Source organism: Acinonyx jubatus, chromosome D4 (genome assembly GCF_027475565.1).
Source record: "Acinonyx jubatus isolate Ajub_Pintada_27869175 chromosome D4, VMU_Ajub_asm_v1.0, whole genome shotgun sequence".
Lineage (NCBI taxonomy): Eukaryota > Metazoa > Chordata > Mammalia > Carnivora > Felidae > Acinonyx > Acinonyx jubatus.
The window spans coordinates 28,189,904-28,208,893 of record NC_069391.1 but is presented as its reverse complement, the minus strand read 5'-3'; the positions used below and the strand labels follow the sequence as shown (position 1 = coordinate 28,208,893).

Here is an 18,990-nt window from a genome sequence, read left to right as displayed (position 1 = left end):
AATAAAAACATTAAAAAAATAGGCAGAAGGCATGAATAGACATTTCTTCAGAGAAGACATACAGATGGCCAACAGGCACATGAAAAGATGTTCATCACTTATCATCAGAAAAGTGCAAATCAAAACTACAATGAGGTATCACCTCACACTTGTCAGAATGGCTACAATCAAAAACACAAGAAACAAAAGGAAGATGCGGAAAAAAAGAAACCCTTGTACACTGTTGGTGGGAATGCAAGCGGGTGCCACCACTGTGGAAAATAGTATGGAGATTCCTCAAAAAGTTAAAAATAGAACTACCCCTACAATCCAGCAATCGCACTACTCTGTATTTACCCAAAGAATACAAAAACACTAATTCAAAGGGGTACATGCACCCCTTTGTTTATAGCAGCATTATTCACAATAGCCAAACTATGGAAGCTGCCCAAGTGCCCAATGATTGAGGAATAGATAAAGAAGATGTAGTAATGGAATATTAGCCATTAAAAAGAATGAAATCTTGCTATTTGCAACAACATGGATGGAGCTAGAGAGTATAATGCTCAGTGAAATATGTCAGTTTGAGAAAGAAAAATGGTATATGATTCATTCATGTGTGGAATTGAAACAAAGCACATGAGTAAAGGGAAAAAAAGAGATATACATAAGAGAGACAAACCGAGAAACAAACTCTTAACTACAGAGGACAAACTGATGGTTACCAGATAGGATGGGTGAAATAGGCACTAGGAATTAAGGAGTGCATTTGTTGTGATGAGCACCAGCTGATGTATGGAATTGTTGAATCACTTTATTGTACACCTGAAACCAAGAGAACACTGTGTGCTAACTGGAATCAAAGTAAAAACATAAAAAATAGTTTCTTTATAAATAATAATTGCTCAGAAGTTATCATGGGAAAATATTCAAAAAACATAACACAAAGTATTAAAAGTACATTAAAGATATTGAAATATTCAGGGGCGCCTGGGAGGCTCAGGCGGTTAAGCATCCGACTTCGACTCAGGTCCTGATCTCGCAGTTTGTGAGTTCAAGCCCCGTGTCAGGCTCTGTGCTGAGAGCTCAGAGCCTGGAGCCTGCCTCAGAATCTGTCTCCTCCTCTCCCTGCCCCTCCCCTGCTCATGCTCTGTCTCTCTCTGTCTCTCAATAATAAATAAACATTAAAAATTAAAACAAAAGATATTGAAATATTTTTAAAATGCAATATATGAAGAAGTGATAATAATCTTGATATATAAAGAATTCTTACAAAAACATAGGAATCTCCAATTCATTTACTTTGCCCAATTTTCAATTAAAACCCAAGTGGAAAATGGATAATTAAATAATAAATGAAGAAAAATCACAAGCTAAGACATAGAATAGAAAATGAATATATGAAAATATGCTCAATTTGACTGTTATGCAAATAAACATTAATACATTCAGAAATGAAGTGTTATTTTTAAGTGATTAAAAAATATATACAGACTTATGGGTTAGTGATTATAATAGTGGCTACTTAAATCCATATCTCCCTACATATTCTCCAAAAACAATAGAGTACAACAGAAGAACAAATAAAACTACCCAAACCCACAGTCTAGACATAAGTAGAAGATAAAATGTATCCATTCACTGCACTGTGGTGCATTGAATGTAATATTTCAAATAACATAGATAAAAGAATGATTAATAGTAATAGAATAACCTTTTATCTGGGCAGTATTATTTCAGTGGAAATTTCATGGGAAATGTTTCTAAAGATGCTAATATCATATGTGAATAAGTGCAGTGTTACTTCTTTTAAAGATGTGTCTACAACACTGTTGCATATAAACACTATATAGAATCATATAAATAAAAGAGATTTCTAATGATTTTACAAATTTTATATATCTGAATATGTTTTTCCAATAAAAGCATGTTTTTACAAAAAAGAGAAAAATACTCAAACATCAAGTTACTTATAAGCACAGAATTTAATATCCAACTTTAGTATCTCTCAGGCTCCCACTGAGTGTTTTCATAGAGTGAAAACTTGTGTAGAAAAGAGAAGGAAACTAGTGGCAAATTTAAGATTGACCTAAAATCAAGACAGAGCCCTGAATATAAGAGGGACACAAAAGTGTGTATAGGAGCACTGGGTGGTCAGTCACTTAAGTGTCCATCTCTTGATTTCAGCTCAGGTCATGATCTTGCTGTTCATGACATCAAGCCCCATGTCAGGCTCTGTACTGATAGTGCAGAGGCTCCTTGGGATTCTCTCTCTCTCTCTCTCTCTGTCCCTCCCCTGCTTGTGCTCTCTCTCTTTCTCTCAAAATAAATAAAATAAACATTTTTTAAAAAGTGTGTAAGCTGAGGTGACTATCTTTTAAAGCTCCAGATTTGGAGGTGAAAGTAAGTAAAAGGAAGGGAGAGGCACTTTTAGCGGTTTTAGAATTGAAAGAACAAAGAAACAAAAAATAAAGTTGGGTTCATGCTGACCAAAAAAGTTCTAAAATATCAGAGGGCATACAAGTCCTTCCTACTTAGTCAAACAAGATAAAGGAAAAGATAACAGAAGGGTCAGACAGCTGTCAGGACAAAGGATTAACATGGCTTTAGCAAGCTAATTCTGGTAAAAATTTTCCTCTATTTCTGCAGCAGCAGAAGGGGAGGGAAGGAAGAAGCCAAAGCAATCATTTAAGGAAATTCTACTTCACAACACAGACAGACGAGGGCACTCTTGACCTACAAATCTTATAAACTAGTCCAAATCAAGAAATGAATGATGAAAGCAAACTACATTCAAAGCAACTATAAAATTAAATAGAAAATTAGAATCAAAATGTCTCAGCTTATGGAAACCTCTGCCTCTCGTTCTCAAAAAAATAAATAAATAAATAAGGAAGGAAGGAAGGAAGGAAGAAGGAAGGAAGGAAGGAAGGAAAGACAGAAAGGAAGAAAGAAAGAAAGAAAGAAAGAAAGAAAGAAAGAAAGAAAGAAAGAAAGAAAGAAAAGAAAAAAAGCAAATTAACTGTAACTGTAACTGTAACACAACACTACAAATTGAGGCCAATATCTTCAAACAAACATTTGAAAGAATCAAAAACTATTTTGAATCAGAAATTCAAAAATTAAAAAGAAATTGACTTTTATTATTTTTTTTAGTATATATGCTGTGGAAGAAAGCACACTAAGCGAAATAAGTCACTCAGAGAAAGAAGACAAACACCATATGACTTCACTCGTATGTGGAATTTAAGAAACAAAACAAATGAGAAAAGCGGGGAGAAAGACACACCAAGAAACAGACTCTTAACCATAGACAACAAAACTGATGGGGAGGTCGGGGGGGATGGTGAAATAGGTGATGCAGATTAAGGAGGACACTTTCTGATGAGCACTGGGTATTGTATGGAATTGTTAAATCACTATATTGTACACCTGGAACTAATACAACATTGTATGTTAACTGTACTAGGATTAATGTAAAAATTTTTTGAAAAAGAAATTGACCAAATAATGTATCAGGAAGAAATGAAAAAATAAGTGATCGAATTCAGGAAATAATAAGTAAAATACAAAACCATGTTGGAAATGAAGACTAAATTAAAGGTAGCCAAGGTAAAATAAATTAAAATGCAATTTAATTAAGGGCATTGAAGAAAGACAGGGAAGCAATCTACAAAATGAAAATAAGATAAAGAATGTGTATACAAAAGTGGTTGAAGTGAACAGGCAAAGGAGAAATATTGTTTCTTCAACAAGTATACAAAATTTAAGTCTCTAAAAAAGAAACAAACCAATGAAATAGAATTAATATTTAAAACATAAGTCCAGAAAAACTTTTAGTAAAAAGAAACTGAAAGCGTCCAACAGATACCTGCAAAAATAAGTTCAGCATAATCAACTCTGACATTATTTCAGTAAAGCTATTAGAGTTTAAAGATGAATACAAAATCTTCAAATCTTTAAATCAAAGTGGTTAATTCCTTATAACAGCAAAATAATTCATCCAAAAAGATACTTCTGGGGGAAAAAATCATACAATGGAGTTGCATTTTCAAAACACTGAAGAAAAGAAATATGTACCAAGAAATTTATATTCAGTCAAGCTGTCCTTCAAATATTAATGTTATTGAAAGATAGTTTTAAACATATAAGATCCAAGGAATGTTACACTCACAATCTCCTTTTAGAGTTGATGAGAGAATAATCTTCATTCAAACAAAAGATGAATGGGGAAATGGGCAAAAGGATAAATGGAAATCATTTCATATATTTAATTATATATCTGAGAATAAAATATAAGTCAGAATGAGAACGTCAGAATAATATAGTATTAAATGTTCTGAAAAAGTAAAAATGATACTTCCACCAGGAAAGCTAAGAAGCAACACCTGCCTCTGGGAATAATAAACTAACTAGAGCCACTCTCGCCATCTCACCATGAACTATTAAAAAACTGGACAAGCTAGATGACATACTGAACAAGCAAGGCAAGACTATGACCCCTGGAAGAAAAGACTAAAATTAAAGGATACTTAAGATTACTTTTTAGATTATGATTCATGGAGGAGGATCCCAAATAGATCATAGTGGTCTCACTAAATTAAAAAGAGTCAAAAAAGAGTTCAAGGAGTTGGCGCAGCTGGTTTACAGGGAAGAATTCTGGAGGTGAAAAATCTAGGCAAAGAAAAATCTCCAGATATCAGCAGAGACGTTCCATTAAGTCTATTGATGAATTTTAAGGCACATGTGCAGAATAGTGAAACTCCATGAATCCAAGCAAAGATGGATCAGTGGGGAATTATAAGCCAAACCACTCCCAAAGGTTTGGGAGATGTTTGAGTTCCAAGCAAAGAGAGTTGAAAATCTTCATTGAATATCCAAACTATTTATTAGACACCCATGAATTGTCAGCTAGCAGTAGGGCGAAACTAGTTCCAAGACAGGGATTCTCAACTACAGCATTATTGACACTTTGGGATGAATAATTCTTTGCTATAGGATTATGTCCTGGCCATTGTATGTTTAATAACATCCTTTTTTCTACCTAAAATATTTTAGTAGCAGAATATCTGTCATTAGGAATATTGTTCCCCTCCCCCCTGCAAGTAATGACAATCCAAACTGTATCCAGACATTGCATAATGTCTCCTGGGGGAAAATCATTCACAGTTCTAAAGTAAATCACAATCACTGATCCAGGGTAAATGCAACTCTAGGTCGACCCTCATAAAGTTAAAAACTTATTCCAAAGGGGTGAAGGTAACCACAGCTACCTGCCTGCCAGAATATATCTAACACACTTTAAAGGGAGACCCTGAAATCCAGCGTTCAATGATATAAAGGTCAAAATGGCTAGCATACAACTCAAAATTTTAAAAAATGCTAAAAGGCAGTATAATCTGTTCCATAACCAGAAAAAAGATAAAAACTATTCAATAAAAAGTTTGGGAAATGATAGAGATAATGAAGCTAACAGATGAGCTATTATAAATTACCCACAATTTAGAGAAAACCAAGAACATAATAAACCTAAGTGTTATTTAAAAAAAATAACTTCTGGAAATGGAGTACACAATTTGTAAAATAAAAATTCTACTACATGGGGTTAATGGTATATTAGAGAATGAAGATGAAATATAAGTGAACTTGAAGACATAGCAATAAAACTATTAAGAATGAAGTATCTCACTGCTAGGGATAGAAGGTACAAATATTAAAAAAAAGAAAGAGTGAAACTTGTATAGTTGAATTGAATTTTAATGTATCAGTATGAACGAGTGGTTTTATTAAAATAGGTATACATGTAGGTATTTACATACATATATTTCACAGTTGTAATTACTGAGAGGACCTTACAAACAATGATAAACTGATAGCAATGAGTTTTGGTGTCTAAGTATACTCTCCATAAAAGAAACCAGGACTTTTGAGAAAAATGACAGTTTCCAAGAAGTGGGATTGGAAAGTACAAGATGAGGTTGAAACATCTTATTTTACCAGAAAGTAAGAGAAAGTAAGGAAGTGCTCAGAGAATTGTGGGCACAATTTAAAAGAACACAGGAACCAACTTGAAGGGAAGGGATAGGTAAAATTCAGACCAAATTGAGCATTGAAGTTAATAATAGTGATAGTGGATTGTAGTGCATTGAATAAAATAAGAAGTTGTAAGTTCAAATGGATTTAAATAAATCAAGGGATAAATAAAAATTTTATTTATAAAGCTATTCCTTTGAGTACAATGCCAATGGATAAATGTAGAAGAAATGATGGTATTAGAAAATCACCAATGACAACCATTATAAAAAGAATTAATTTAGAATTATCAGTTGATGCTAAACCTGGTGGTATGAGTTTTAGAAGAATAGGATATACATATAATATCAATGTTTCTTCTTACAAGAACTTAACAATGAAAAAAGGGGAAAACAGTGATTTTACACAGGAGAAATCCACCACACTCTACCTTAACCAGTAACCAATGTTAATATTTCCAGTAATGAATCAACTCAGGTGTCTCCTGATATAATATGCTGAGAAGAAAAAATAAATTTTTGATATTCTTGCCAAAAATTGCATAACTTGAATTTTATCATGAAGAAACAAAGTGTAATTTAAATTTAAATTTAAAGGGAATTCTAAACTACCTGGCCTCTAAATATGTTTAGGTCATGAAAACCAAAGATTTATAGATTAAAGGAGATTGAAGAGATATGATACTAAATGCAGCACTTTATTCTAAATTGAATCTTTGACTTGAACAAAAAATTTCAATATGAAGACTGTTTTGGAAATTGGTGAGACTTGAATAAGTTTATCAATTAGATCAGCAGTCAATAAACTTTACTTCCATTGTTCCATTGTGGTAGTGTTTACAAGAATGTGTATGTAGGATAACATTTAATAGAACTACACATACACACACACACACACACACACACACACACACACACGAATACATTGAAAAATTGTGAAAACTGAATAAGCACTGTAGTGTAGTTAATAGTACTGAACCAATGTCATTTTTGTGGTTTTGCTATTATACTACCATAACATGTTATCATTGGGGGAAATAGGGTTAATGGTACATGATACTCTATATACTATTTTTGCAATTTTTTACTTGCATTGCATAAATATATGTCTATACTTATCTCCACATAAAAAATTTTTAAAATACGGGCACCTGGGTGGCTCAGTCGGTTAAGTGTCTGACTCTTGGTTTCAGTTCAGGTCATGGTTTGTGAGTTCGAGCTACATTGGGCTTCGTGCTGAAAACCCAGAGCCTGCTTGACATTCTCTCTCTCCCACTCTCTCAGCTCCTCCCCTGCTCGCTCTTTCTGTCTCTCTCTCAAAAATAAATAAACTTAAAAAAATTTTTTTTAAATTTTTAAACTTTAGGGACACTTGAGTTGGATATTCATATAATTTTCATGTACCATGGAGCATTAATATTATTTTAATTTTTTTCAACAGTTTAAAAACATAAACATTGGCACAAAAACAGACACATAGACCAATGGAATAGAATAGAAACCCCAGAACTAGACCCACAAACGTATGGCCAACTCATCTTTGACAAAGCAGGAAAGAACACCCAATGGAAAAAAGACAGTCTCTTTAACAAATGGTGCTGGGAGAACTGGACAGCAACATGCAGAAGGTTGAAACTAGACCACTTTCTCACACCATTCACAAAAATAAACTCAAAATGGATAAAGGACCTGAATGTGAGACAGGAAACCATCAAATCCCTAGAGGAGAAAGCAGGAAAAGACCTCTCTGACCTCAGCCGTAGCAATCTCTTACTCGACACATCCCCAAAGGCAAGGGAATTAAAAGCAAAAATGAATTACTGGGACCTCAAGAAGATAAAAAGCTTCTGCACAGCAAAGGAAACAACCAACAAAACTAAAAGGCAACCAACGGAATGGGAAAAGATATTTGCAAATGACCTATCGGACAAAGGGCTAGTATCCAAAATCTATAAAGAGCTCACCAAACTCCACACCCGAAAAACAAATAACCCAGTGAAGAAATGGGCAGAAAACATGAATAGACACTTCTCTAAAGAAGACATCCGGATGGCCAACAGGCACATGAAAAGATGCTCAACATCGCTCCTCATCAGGGAAATACAAATCAAAACCACACTCAGATATCACCTCACATCAGTCAGAGTGGCCAAAATGAACAAATCAGGAGACTATAGATGCTGGCGAGGATGTGGAGAAATGGGAACCCTCTTGCACTGTTGGTGGGAATGCAAATTGGTGCAGCCACTCTGGAAAGCAGTGTGGATGTTCCTCAGAAAATTAAAAATAGACCTACCCTATGACCCAGCAATAGCGCTGCTTGGAATTTACCCAAGGGATACAGGAGTACTGATGCATAGGGGCACTTGTACCCCAATGTTTATAGCAGCACTCTCAACAATAGCCAAATTATGGAAAGAGCCTACATGTCCATCAACTGATGAATGGATAAAGAAATTGTGGTTTATATACACAATGGAGAACTACATGGCAATGAGAAAGAACGAAATATGGCCCTTTGTAGCAACGTGGATGGAACTGGAGAGTGTGATGCTAAGTGAAATAAGCCATACAGAGAAAGACAGATACCATATGTTTTCACTCTTATGTGGATCCTGAGAAACTTAACAGAAACCCATGGAGGAGGGGAAGGAAAAAAAAAAAAAAAGAGGTTAGAGTGGGAGAGAGCCAAAGCATAAGAGACTGTTAAAAACTGAGAACAAACTGAGGGTTGATGGGGGGTGGGAGGGAGGGGAGGGTGGGTGATGGGTATTGAGGAGGGCACCTTTTGGGATGAGCACTGGGTGTTGTATGGAAACCAATTTGACAATAAATTTCATATATTGAAAAAAAATTAAAAAATAAATAAAAACATAAACATTATTCTTAGCTCATGGACCACACACAAACAGCTGGCCGGCTAAATTTGGTCCAGGGTCGTTGTTTGCTGACTGCTAAACTAAATAGTATTATTTTTTCATGTCAATAATTGTATTCTGGTTATCGTAAAACAATGACTTTGAGTGATTTTAAGAATGACAAAATAAAATGTTTAGGGGTAAAGATACATAATATCTGCACCTCCTCTCAAACAGTTCTTTCCATACACATATATAAAATACACACACACATATATATGAAGAGAGAAATGATAAAGCAAATACGGTAGGATGCTAGTATCTGAAAATTTGGGGTAAAGACTTAAGGAAAATTCCTGTGTGATTCTTGCAACTTTTCAAAGTTTGAAGTTATTTCAAAATAAAAATTATTTACACACACATATATATCCAATATTTGCTTAAAAGCCCAGAGGAAGGGGATAAGTGGGTATAGATAATAAAATAATGAACTGGTAATTATTTAAGCTGGGTGATTGGTACATGAAGTTTCATTAAATATTATCTTTCAGTTTATGAGTGCTTGAAGATTTCCAATATGAGAATTTTATATATGTAAACACACACAGACCAGAGCTGCTAAAGTTTGTGAAAACCCTTATGGTGCCATTGATAGCAGATAATATGATCTTGGGGACAGGAGTACAATGTAGTAAGAGAAGTTTTCAAAAAACCATATCGTCTGGCCCAGTAATTTTATTTTCTAGAATTTATTCTGTGAAACCCAGAGATATGTACACACATTTTTTAAACATGAAATAGCAACTTCAAGGGTACATAGTGCATCAAAAGAAATCAACATGAAAATGATTAATTTTAGGACTCCAAATTAGTGAGACAAATAATTAAAATGTTAACAGTGGTCGCTTGTAGGAGGTAGCAACAGAGAAAACAGTTTTTATGCTTATTTTTTTTATAGTTTCTGGAATTTTCTAAACTATTATTTGTCACAAAATAATACATTTAAGTCTTTTTGAGATTTCTTAATTTCCTGGGAAGACAGATTAGTTTTGTTATTTGTTTTTAAACCTGTCATATATATTTTTTTTAATGCTTGGGTTTTTTTTAAGTTTATTTATTTATTTTGAGAGAAAGAGAGAGAGTCAGTGGGGGGGGGGGGGAAGAGAGGGAGAGAGAATCCCAAGCAGGTTCCATTCATGGTCAGCATGCAGAGCCTGATGTGGGGCTCAAACTAATGAAACCCTGATATCATAACCTGAGGTGAAATCAAGAGAGGGTCACTTAACCGACTGAGTCACCCAAGCGCCCCAGGCAGATATATTAAAACTGTTAACTTTAAGCATTCATCAACATGAGCAGAACTTCTAAACTGAGGTAACACTGTGTCAACTTTATACATACCAATGTAAATTAGAATCAGTTTTTGTAAGTAAAGCAAACAATCTAATATAAACATGCATATGAGACACTAGTACCCTTCCTATTGTGGAAAAGGAGGTGCTAAGGAGTTGCCTGGGACAACTAGAAGCAGGACATCGTTGTACATGCAGCAGTGTGCCTAAAACCTTGATGGCAGAGGTCAAAATCTGAAAAGAATTAAACCTGGATCAGACTGAAATACAGGGCTCATCCCAGTGGGAGTGGGCAGAGGTTAAAAAGCCTCACCCACAGGGTCTGGTACACGCCTGTCTAAATAGAATCAAAAGCAGCACCCACTGTTTAGAGGTTTATTGGCAGTGACAATACTCCGACTAGAAACAGACAGGCAGCAAGATTTTAGTGACCAGATTACTAGGTCAAAATCAAGATTTATCTCCAAGATTAGACTGGCAGAGAGTACAGCTCCAAACTAGGAGGCCTGGGCTATATGATGACTCTAAAACCAATAGGAAAGAGAAAATTTAGATAGGAAAATCAGGCTGAAACCAGAGGTCACAATGGCTGGTGATGTGGCCCAATGGTCTGCTGTGCTCAACATGGCAGGAAAGTCTACAGAAAGGGGGGGGGGGAACCTGTAATAGGTTTACTGAGGAGTTTCAATTCACTGGAGTATAAAATGAAATGATTTGCTCTTCCCAGACACTAATTTCAGCCCTCTTTCAGAGCCCGAGAAACATTTCACACAAACTGAAAAATTCTGGTTATTTTCACCCCTAAGATAAATGAGCTTATTATCCACCAGGCAATTTCTAGACTAATTCATCAGCTTAGTCTACCGCCTAGAGAGAAGGTCAGCAAGCCTCCACTCATCAAGCCAAACATTAGCTCTCCTTTGCAGGCACCCCCAACCTCAAGAGGCTCTTTTGCAGCATCCTCTTTAATTGGCTTGGGCTGGAACAGTCTTCCCACTCTTTGACAGGGACAGCAGTGAAACACCTCTCAGGATTCACTGAGTTCTTCATGATGTAAAATTTCCTTTGATTCTACCTTTCCCTTTCTTGATGTTTTCTTTACATAGCTATGCAGGGAGAAGGGGCAAGGAAAAGTGGTGACTGATGTTAATAAGACTTAAGAAAGGGATAGCTGATCCTAATAACTGGAAGGTTTTTTTAAGAGGTGCTAGCTAGTGTCTTTTATCTTCAATTTGGAGTCTTCAATTCCTACATTCTGTGTCAACAGGAAAAGTCAAGCTCAACATCCTCTACAGAGAGAACTACTATGAACTTGGCACTATGCCAGGTGCTTTGTGCAACTTACTGAATCTTTATAATAACACTGGGAACTGTGTTTAATTACTCCCTTTTTGCAAATAAGGAAACTAAAGTTTAGAAAGAATAAATAACTTTCCCAATATTAATTTAAGCACTTTGTGATAGGGTAGAATTTATACTCCCGCTTCTCTATTTCCAAAGCTTATGTGTGATGTTTTTCACTGTATTGCGACACATGACACCAGAAATACTAATTTCGGATATGACCATGGATGAGATTCTAATGGAATTCATGGTCTTTGTGAAACACGAATCAGACCCTGTTACAACCTGAGTTTACGGCAGACTATTATTCTTAGTAATCATAGCTAAACTTGGCCAGTGAAGACAAAGAATAAAAATCTCTCTTTATATAAACTTGCTTTCCCAAAGAAGGTCCTCAATGGTTGCCCAAAGATGCCATTTCTATTCTTTATACACTAAAGACTCACATTTCCCTTTGGTTTTATTGGTTAACAGTTTTCCAATTCAGCAAATATTTCACAGCAGCTTTTACATCTTTATTTCTCAAGCTATAGATTATAGGATTTAGCATGGGGGTCACTACCCCATAAAACATGGAAATAAGCCCCTCTGTAGCTTGCAAATTGTCATTCCGAAGGTGGTCTTGAGACTTGGGTTTGGCATACATGAAGAAGATGGTACCATAAAATATGATCACCACAGTCAGATGTGCTGAACAGGTGGAAAAGGCTTTGCGTCTCCCTGTGGCTGAGTTCATTCTCAAGATGGTGTAAAGGATGAACATATAGGAGAAAAAAATGACTATCAGTGGAAGAACCAGGAATGCCATATTTGAAACTGCTAGGGTAACATAACTGAGGGTTATATCAGCACAAGCTAGCTTAAGGACAGCTAATATTTCACATGTGAAATGGTTGATAACATTATTCCCACAGAAAGGCAACTGCATGGCAAGAGATGTTTGAACAATTGAGTTGATTCCACCAGAGAGCCATGACACAGAAGCCATCAGTACATACACCACCTTGCTCATGATGATGGGGTATCTCAGAGGGTTACAGATGGCTACATAGCGATCAAAAGCCATCATGCCAAGGAGGAAACACTCTGTTGACCCCATTGCAAACCCAAAGAACATCTGCACTGCACATCCAGAGAAGGAAATGTTCCTTTTCTTTGAAATTAAGCTCACCAAAGTTGAGGGAACAGAGGAGGATGTATAGCAGATATCCAGGAAAGACAGGTTGCCCAGGAAGAAGTACATGGGGGTGTGAAGACGAGAATCAAAGATGCTTGCTATGATCAGAACACCGTTGCCAGTTAGAATCACTAGATACATTACTAGAATTAGAGAAAAAAAAATGATCTCAAGTTTTGGGTAACCAGAGAGTCCTAGAAGAATGAATTCTTTCACAAATGTCTTGTTTATCCTATCCATGTCCCAGAATTCAATGTATCAAAGGAAGAGCTAATAAAATGTTTTCACTCCCAAGCAACAAATGTAACAGATCTTTTGCATAACATTACTCTAGGGTGAAATCGACTGTTTTCTTTTAAGTTCTGTCATCTGCTGTTATCCTCGAAAATATTCATGCTTAGAATGCAATACTAGGATATGCCTACAATGCAATACTAGGATACAGAATGCAATACTAGGCATGGAGTTTCTATGCAGTGTCTTATGCATGAATATCTACCTAGAAGCAACCTTCCAACTGCCAAAGACACTCTAAGTTGAGTTTTCTGAAAGCCCTAGAATATTTCAGACAATAAACTTGACTACTTCCTTTTTATTCAGGTCCAGTGAGAGAGTGATGGGAGGGGCAAAAGACAACTCAGCAAGGAGTGGAATTCTGATTCTGTGTTTAACAGAAATGTTTAAAACTGTAAACAAATTTTATTTTTATGCATATTTGCATCACATTCTTATCAGTCAAATTGTGCATTTTTATAGGGCAGACATTTGATCATAGTGAATTGAATCACGTACACAGCAATTTAACATCTGCTCAAAGGCAGTTGGTTGAACTCACAGTCACAGCTCACTCTTACTATTTTATTTTTTCCTATAAGACCAGTGTAGAGATCCGCTGTGCACGAATCTGATGGAGAATCTTTGAAGAACAATAATTTCTCTTCATTTGTTTTATTCTCTGACTTCAGACTTATTCTTCATAATTTATTTATTTAAGTGAACCTGAGAAAACAGTTACAATGCTTATATTTGTGTGTACATGTGTAGCACTTTATACTTTATAAAAAATAATTAATCTTCTCATTATTCCTATTTTTTTTCAAATGTTAAAAACAGAATGTGGCCAAAGTTATCCAACCAGTAAGTAAACAGTAGAACTTGAAGCTCGGATCTTTGCCAATGCACTGCAGCTGTTGGGGCGATAACACCCCAAGTTACTACACACTGTTTTCCCACCAACTAGTATCCATAAATTTTGGCCTTGGGGGAATAATGAAGAATCAACTACTTCAGTCTTTCAAATTTTTCATAGACATATAAATTACTTGAGGATCTTGTTAAAATGAAGATTTTCTTTTAGTAGGTCTGGAGTAGAGCCTGTGATTCTGCATTTTTAATAGGCTGCAAGTGTATTGAAGCACCTGGCATGGGGCCACATTTTGAGTAACAAGGCTTTAGTTTACCTATAGTGAGTTGGCAGACTCTCCAGATGTTTCTGATCCAAATAGATTTTCTTTTGTTTTATTATATGGACTAGCTTCACAACCTAGAAAATGACCAAAAGCATACTCCTCTTGTGTTTTCCAGTGAACAAACCCCAGGGCCATATCTCACTGTTCAGTACAATTCAGAAAATAACACTATTGAAAGACAAATTTTATAGAAGAAATATAAGTTTTTGCTAGACTACTGTAATATGTATAGGATATTACTGATAGCCCAACTTGAGCTCATTCCTGCTCCAAGCTGAGTAAGGCTGGGAAAAATATAACATGTCTGTAATCAAAGAATTCACAATTCAGTGAGAGAAACAGTAAAACTATTACATACAGAACAATTAGATACAGACTGTAAACACATTGTGTGACCAGAGTGAATGTTGTAAGTGTCACAGAAAGAGTAGGTTAATAAGAAATAAAAAGCCAAGGGAGAGTGCTGGAAGAATTTCAGACAGGCTGGATCTGTAAACATAGAAAAGTTGAGGCAGGTGTGGAAGACAAGAGGGGGAAGGGATATCCCAGAAGGGAGAACAGGTTGAGCAATATTTAGTAGTAAGCATATTGGCAGTACCTCCTTTTCAAACATGGAGCTTCTGTGGAGGAATAATGAGAAACATATTTGAAAGGGTAAATGAAGCAGGCATATAGAAAGGTCCAGAAGTGAGGCAGAGAAATTGACACTTCTTTTTATAGGGAAGGAACCGATCATCAGAAGCATCAAGCACAATGTGAGTGTTTAGGCCTGATGATATTGGCTACCCTACAAACTTGACATCATATGGTTTGATTTTATCAGGTTTTTTTTTAGCAGATATGTGATACAAGCAATTAAAATGTTTAGATTAATTAGGTCATTGTTAATTACTGACTGGTGCACACACTCACACAATTATCTTTTCATAATTGTCACCAGTTTTCAGGTTAGCCAAAATTGCAAACTTAGGACTCGTGTGGACTAAGAGTTTCGAGAAGGTCAGCATAAGCTCACTACCCTACTCTCACACTGTTGTGTGATGATAGGTGCGATTTATCTACAGAGTATAATGTCTTAGAGTCAGAAGCCAAACAAGAGATGCATTCTCACTTCAGAAAAAAATCATCTAAAGAATACAGAATAGAAAATTTCAACTTGAATCAGAGGTGCAAATGAGAGCATATTAAATCTCCAAATTAGAGATGAGAAAATTGAAACTCAAAGCAATATCTAAGTGTATTTATTCAGCTAAAGGCAAGAAGCGTCTAAAGGGAAAAAACACCTTAAATTTGTTTAAATAAAAAAAAACCCTTCATTTATTCCAACAACTTATATTGCAGGATCTTACGTGCTAGATTCTGTGCTTGAAATTAGTTCACTTGATTGATGTCACATGACTAATAATGGGAAAAAACAAAATCCAAAGCCTGTTTTCTTCCCAGGACTTCTGTGTCCAACAAGTAGCATTAAAATCTGTATAGAAAATATGTGTCAACAACACAAAATGGCCAGTATCTGTGGATATACTGAGGTCATAGAAGCAAAACTTGACTGTACTTGGTTAACAATGTACAAGGAAAATGGTTTAGTCTTGAGGACTTAGTACTTCTTATCATGGAGGAAGGTTCAGGGATATGAGACAGAATCATATGCCCAGAATACTCTATTTTCTCCGAAATGAATCTACACCCACTGTACACTACTTCTTAGGATAAATCAAAGTTCTTCCAAAGTGGAGCCTGGAAAATGATCAAGGAGTGCTTTTAGATAAGGAACATGAACAATCTCATCAGCCCAGGCATGAATGCAGAAAGAAGATGGCAATACATTGACTTACCGGGAAATATGATGATGTTTCAGATCCAGCCCCTTTGAGGTCCGGGGCTGGGAGAGCCTACTGGCCTCTCTTTCAAAACAAAACAAAACAAAACAAAAACAAAAAACCAAAACAAAACAAAAACACAGATGGAGTGACAATATATCTTAGGTCACTTAAAGTACTTTTGCCACCTGCTTTAAGCCTTCCCCTCCTAGACATAAATTCCCTCACCAATTCACATCCACCTTGAGCCAGATCTGTCTTGATGCCTTTATTCTTCTCCCAGAAATCTAAATTGGTTACTTTATACATTTTAAGATAACAAGAGACACAAGGAAGGAAGTCACCACTGTACACCTGTGGCTTAACAAAGTGGTTACACATTATGAATGCATTTTGACTGAATAGGTAAAGGTTTACTTTTTTTTTGGCTTTTAAGAAATTTCTCTCTATAGCATTTGTGGATTCATACTCAAGGAAATTTTAATATGCCCAAATTGTTCATTTGCATCAGGCTCTAAGTTTCAAAAAAAAGTATCTTTAGTCAGTACTAAAGAGATATCATTTTATACAAAAATTTACCAATTTATGTAATGAAAGTACTGGAATGAATGTAGCATAGGGTTATCCTAGTGCACAAGTGCTTGGGACTTAGAAGCAAAAGCTCTAGGTTTGAGGTTCTTCTAAAATATAGTCTCAGTTTTCTCATTTGTGAAATAGTGATAAAAATAACTGCCTTACTTTTCTCACAGGTGTGTTTTCAGAAAAATTTAGGTGGCATATGGAAACTTTTTTATGGATTAACAGGTATTACAAATAATAACAATAATAATAAATAATAGCTATTTCATAATAATAAATTAGTAGCTGTATGGCCTCATGCTGTTCACATTTTAAATCTGTATTTAATAATAGCTTTAACTATAGATTGAAAACGTACAGTTGCATGGTATTCAAGACTCACCTGTATACTAATAAATTATTTCCACCTTCTAGAAGACCCAGTTACTTTCTTCTTAGTATTTATGTCAGTATTCTGAACTAAGATCAGGTTCGGCAAACAATGCCAGATTCCAAAGATGTGGAAGAGTAAATATTTGTTATGCAACAGTTGTTATAATTGTTCCCCAATTCCCAAAGCAATTTAAAATAATAATGAGAGATCCATGAAATGTAGAAACTTCTGGTGCATTAGGGACAGTGACCCACACACCTAATTAACAGTGGTGCTGGACTACAGCTCAAAAATGAAATGACATTCTCCTACCAATGTAACTTTTGAAAACAGGGGCAAATGTTCACAAAAAAAACTTTATGAAATATGAGAGCTTTTTTGTTTATAATAGCAAAGTTAATTAATTCAAAGTAAGATCTCAATTCAAGTGATAATTACCAAAAATGAAATGCTAGAATTGAAAAATGATCTAAATATTATGAATGACATGAAACAGATATTTGCTGTAAGTTAAATGCCATTTTGGGGGGATGAAAAAAAATATAGATAAGCCATAAAATAAACAAGTTTACAAGATGAAAGTGAATTCGTATGTTTAAGACCAAGAAAAGATTTTAAAAAGTTCGGAACGGATAGTGTGGAGTGTGACTTCAGATAAGTAGATAGCACATTACTGAATCAAAGTGTTTCAGAAGGTAGATTGAGCTGTACCATAGAAGTTAACACTTAGATTCTAATTTCCCAGTAGATGTTACATTTAACTGTAAAATATTTAGATTCCGAAGGTACATTTGAGAAGGCAGGCCCATGCCCCAGTAAAAAACTCACTGACCATGGACTGTAGACCCAGCTACTAACTTGGAAACAGCCCTGTCACATTGTAAACTTGGCTACAGCCCTGTTTGGCCCTGATCCTGCCACCAACACCATCTACCAAGGGACCTGCCAGGAATCATACCACCCCATGCCCCAGGTAACAGGCTCACTGACCTCAACCCTAACTGTGGACCCTGAATTGGTCCATGACCAGGCTCCAGCTACTCCTAAACAAGAGTCTTATCTTTTTAGAGACCAGACAGGTGACACATCCAAGGCAGGCCCTCAAACCTATGTCTGACTACAGATCCTGAACAGGCTCTGTAATTCTGTTCCAGTCCCCTGCAGTTTCAGGCTGGGAACACCTTGCCTGCCCAGGGATCCACCTAGAGACACACCTGTCTGAGCCTCTGGAGGTAGACCTGCCAACCTCAGTCTGACTATAGATCATGTAGCAGCACCAGTTACTGGCTCCAGCACTTCAGAACCACAAACAGAGAGCAATCCTCCTCACCAAGGGACCTACCAAGAGACACATGTGTCTATGTCTCTGGAGGTAGGCACTTGACCTCAGTCTGACTGCAGATCTTGAAAAGGTACCCTAAACCAGCTCCAGCTCCTCACACCATAGTTTGAGAGTGGTCCTGACCACCCAGGCCACCCAGGGGCCAGCCCAGGGAACTGTTAGGAGCCTCTCTACCCCCCAGAGACCTGGAGAGAGCTACAGGCATCTGTGTACCTGATAATAGGTCTACCACCTGAAAACCCTGAAGCATACCCTTGTCTCAGCACCAGAAATATTGACCAAGGTCCTGGAGGCAGGCCCACCTATGCAGGGACATGAGAATGTATGAAATATAAAGTTCACTGTTAAAGATAAATATAAATACAAACAGACTGTTATATACTATGATGATGGCATGTAAATCACTTTTAGTACATAAATTAAAAGACAAAAGTAGTAAGAATAATACCACAGGGGTGCCTGGGTGGCTTAGCAGGTCACTATCTCATGGTTTGTGGGTTTGAGCTCCGCACCAGGCTCTGTGCTTTGCTGACAGCTCAGAGCTTGGAGCCCGCTTAAGATTCTGTGTCTCCCTCTCTCTCTGCCCCTCCCCTCCTCACGCTCTACCTCTCTCTGCCTCTCAAAACTGAATAAACATAAAAAAAATTTTTTAAAAGAATAAT

General features: G+C 36.2%; 2 protein-coding genes across 2 annotated transcripts in view; both read right to left on the bottom strand.

Annotated features, from left to right (window-relative positions):
* Window positions 1-18,990, bottom strand: part of LOC106979356 (olfactory receptor 13C9) — a 470,618-nt gene that overhangs the window by 121,902 nt on the left and 329,726 nt on the right. The window lies entirely within an intron of this gene.
* Window positions 9,968-16,416, bottom strand: LOC106979359 (olfactory receptor 13C4). The gene has a single exon (XM_053204854.1). The coding sequence runs from the start codon at window positions 12,980-12,982 to the stop codon at window positions 12,026-12,028; it is 957 nt and encodes a 318-aa protein (XP_053060829.1). The 5' UTR covers window positions 12,983-16,416; the 3' UTR covers window positions 9,968-12,025.

Coding starts and splice junctions, on each gene's coding strand:
- LOC106979359 (XM_053204854.1), bottom strand. CDS start 12,982: ATGGATAGGATAAACAAGACATTTGTGAAAGAATTCATTCTTCTAGGA.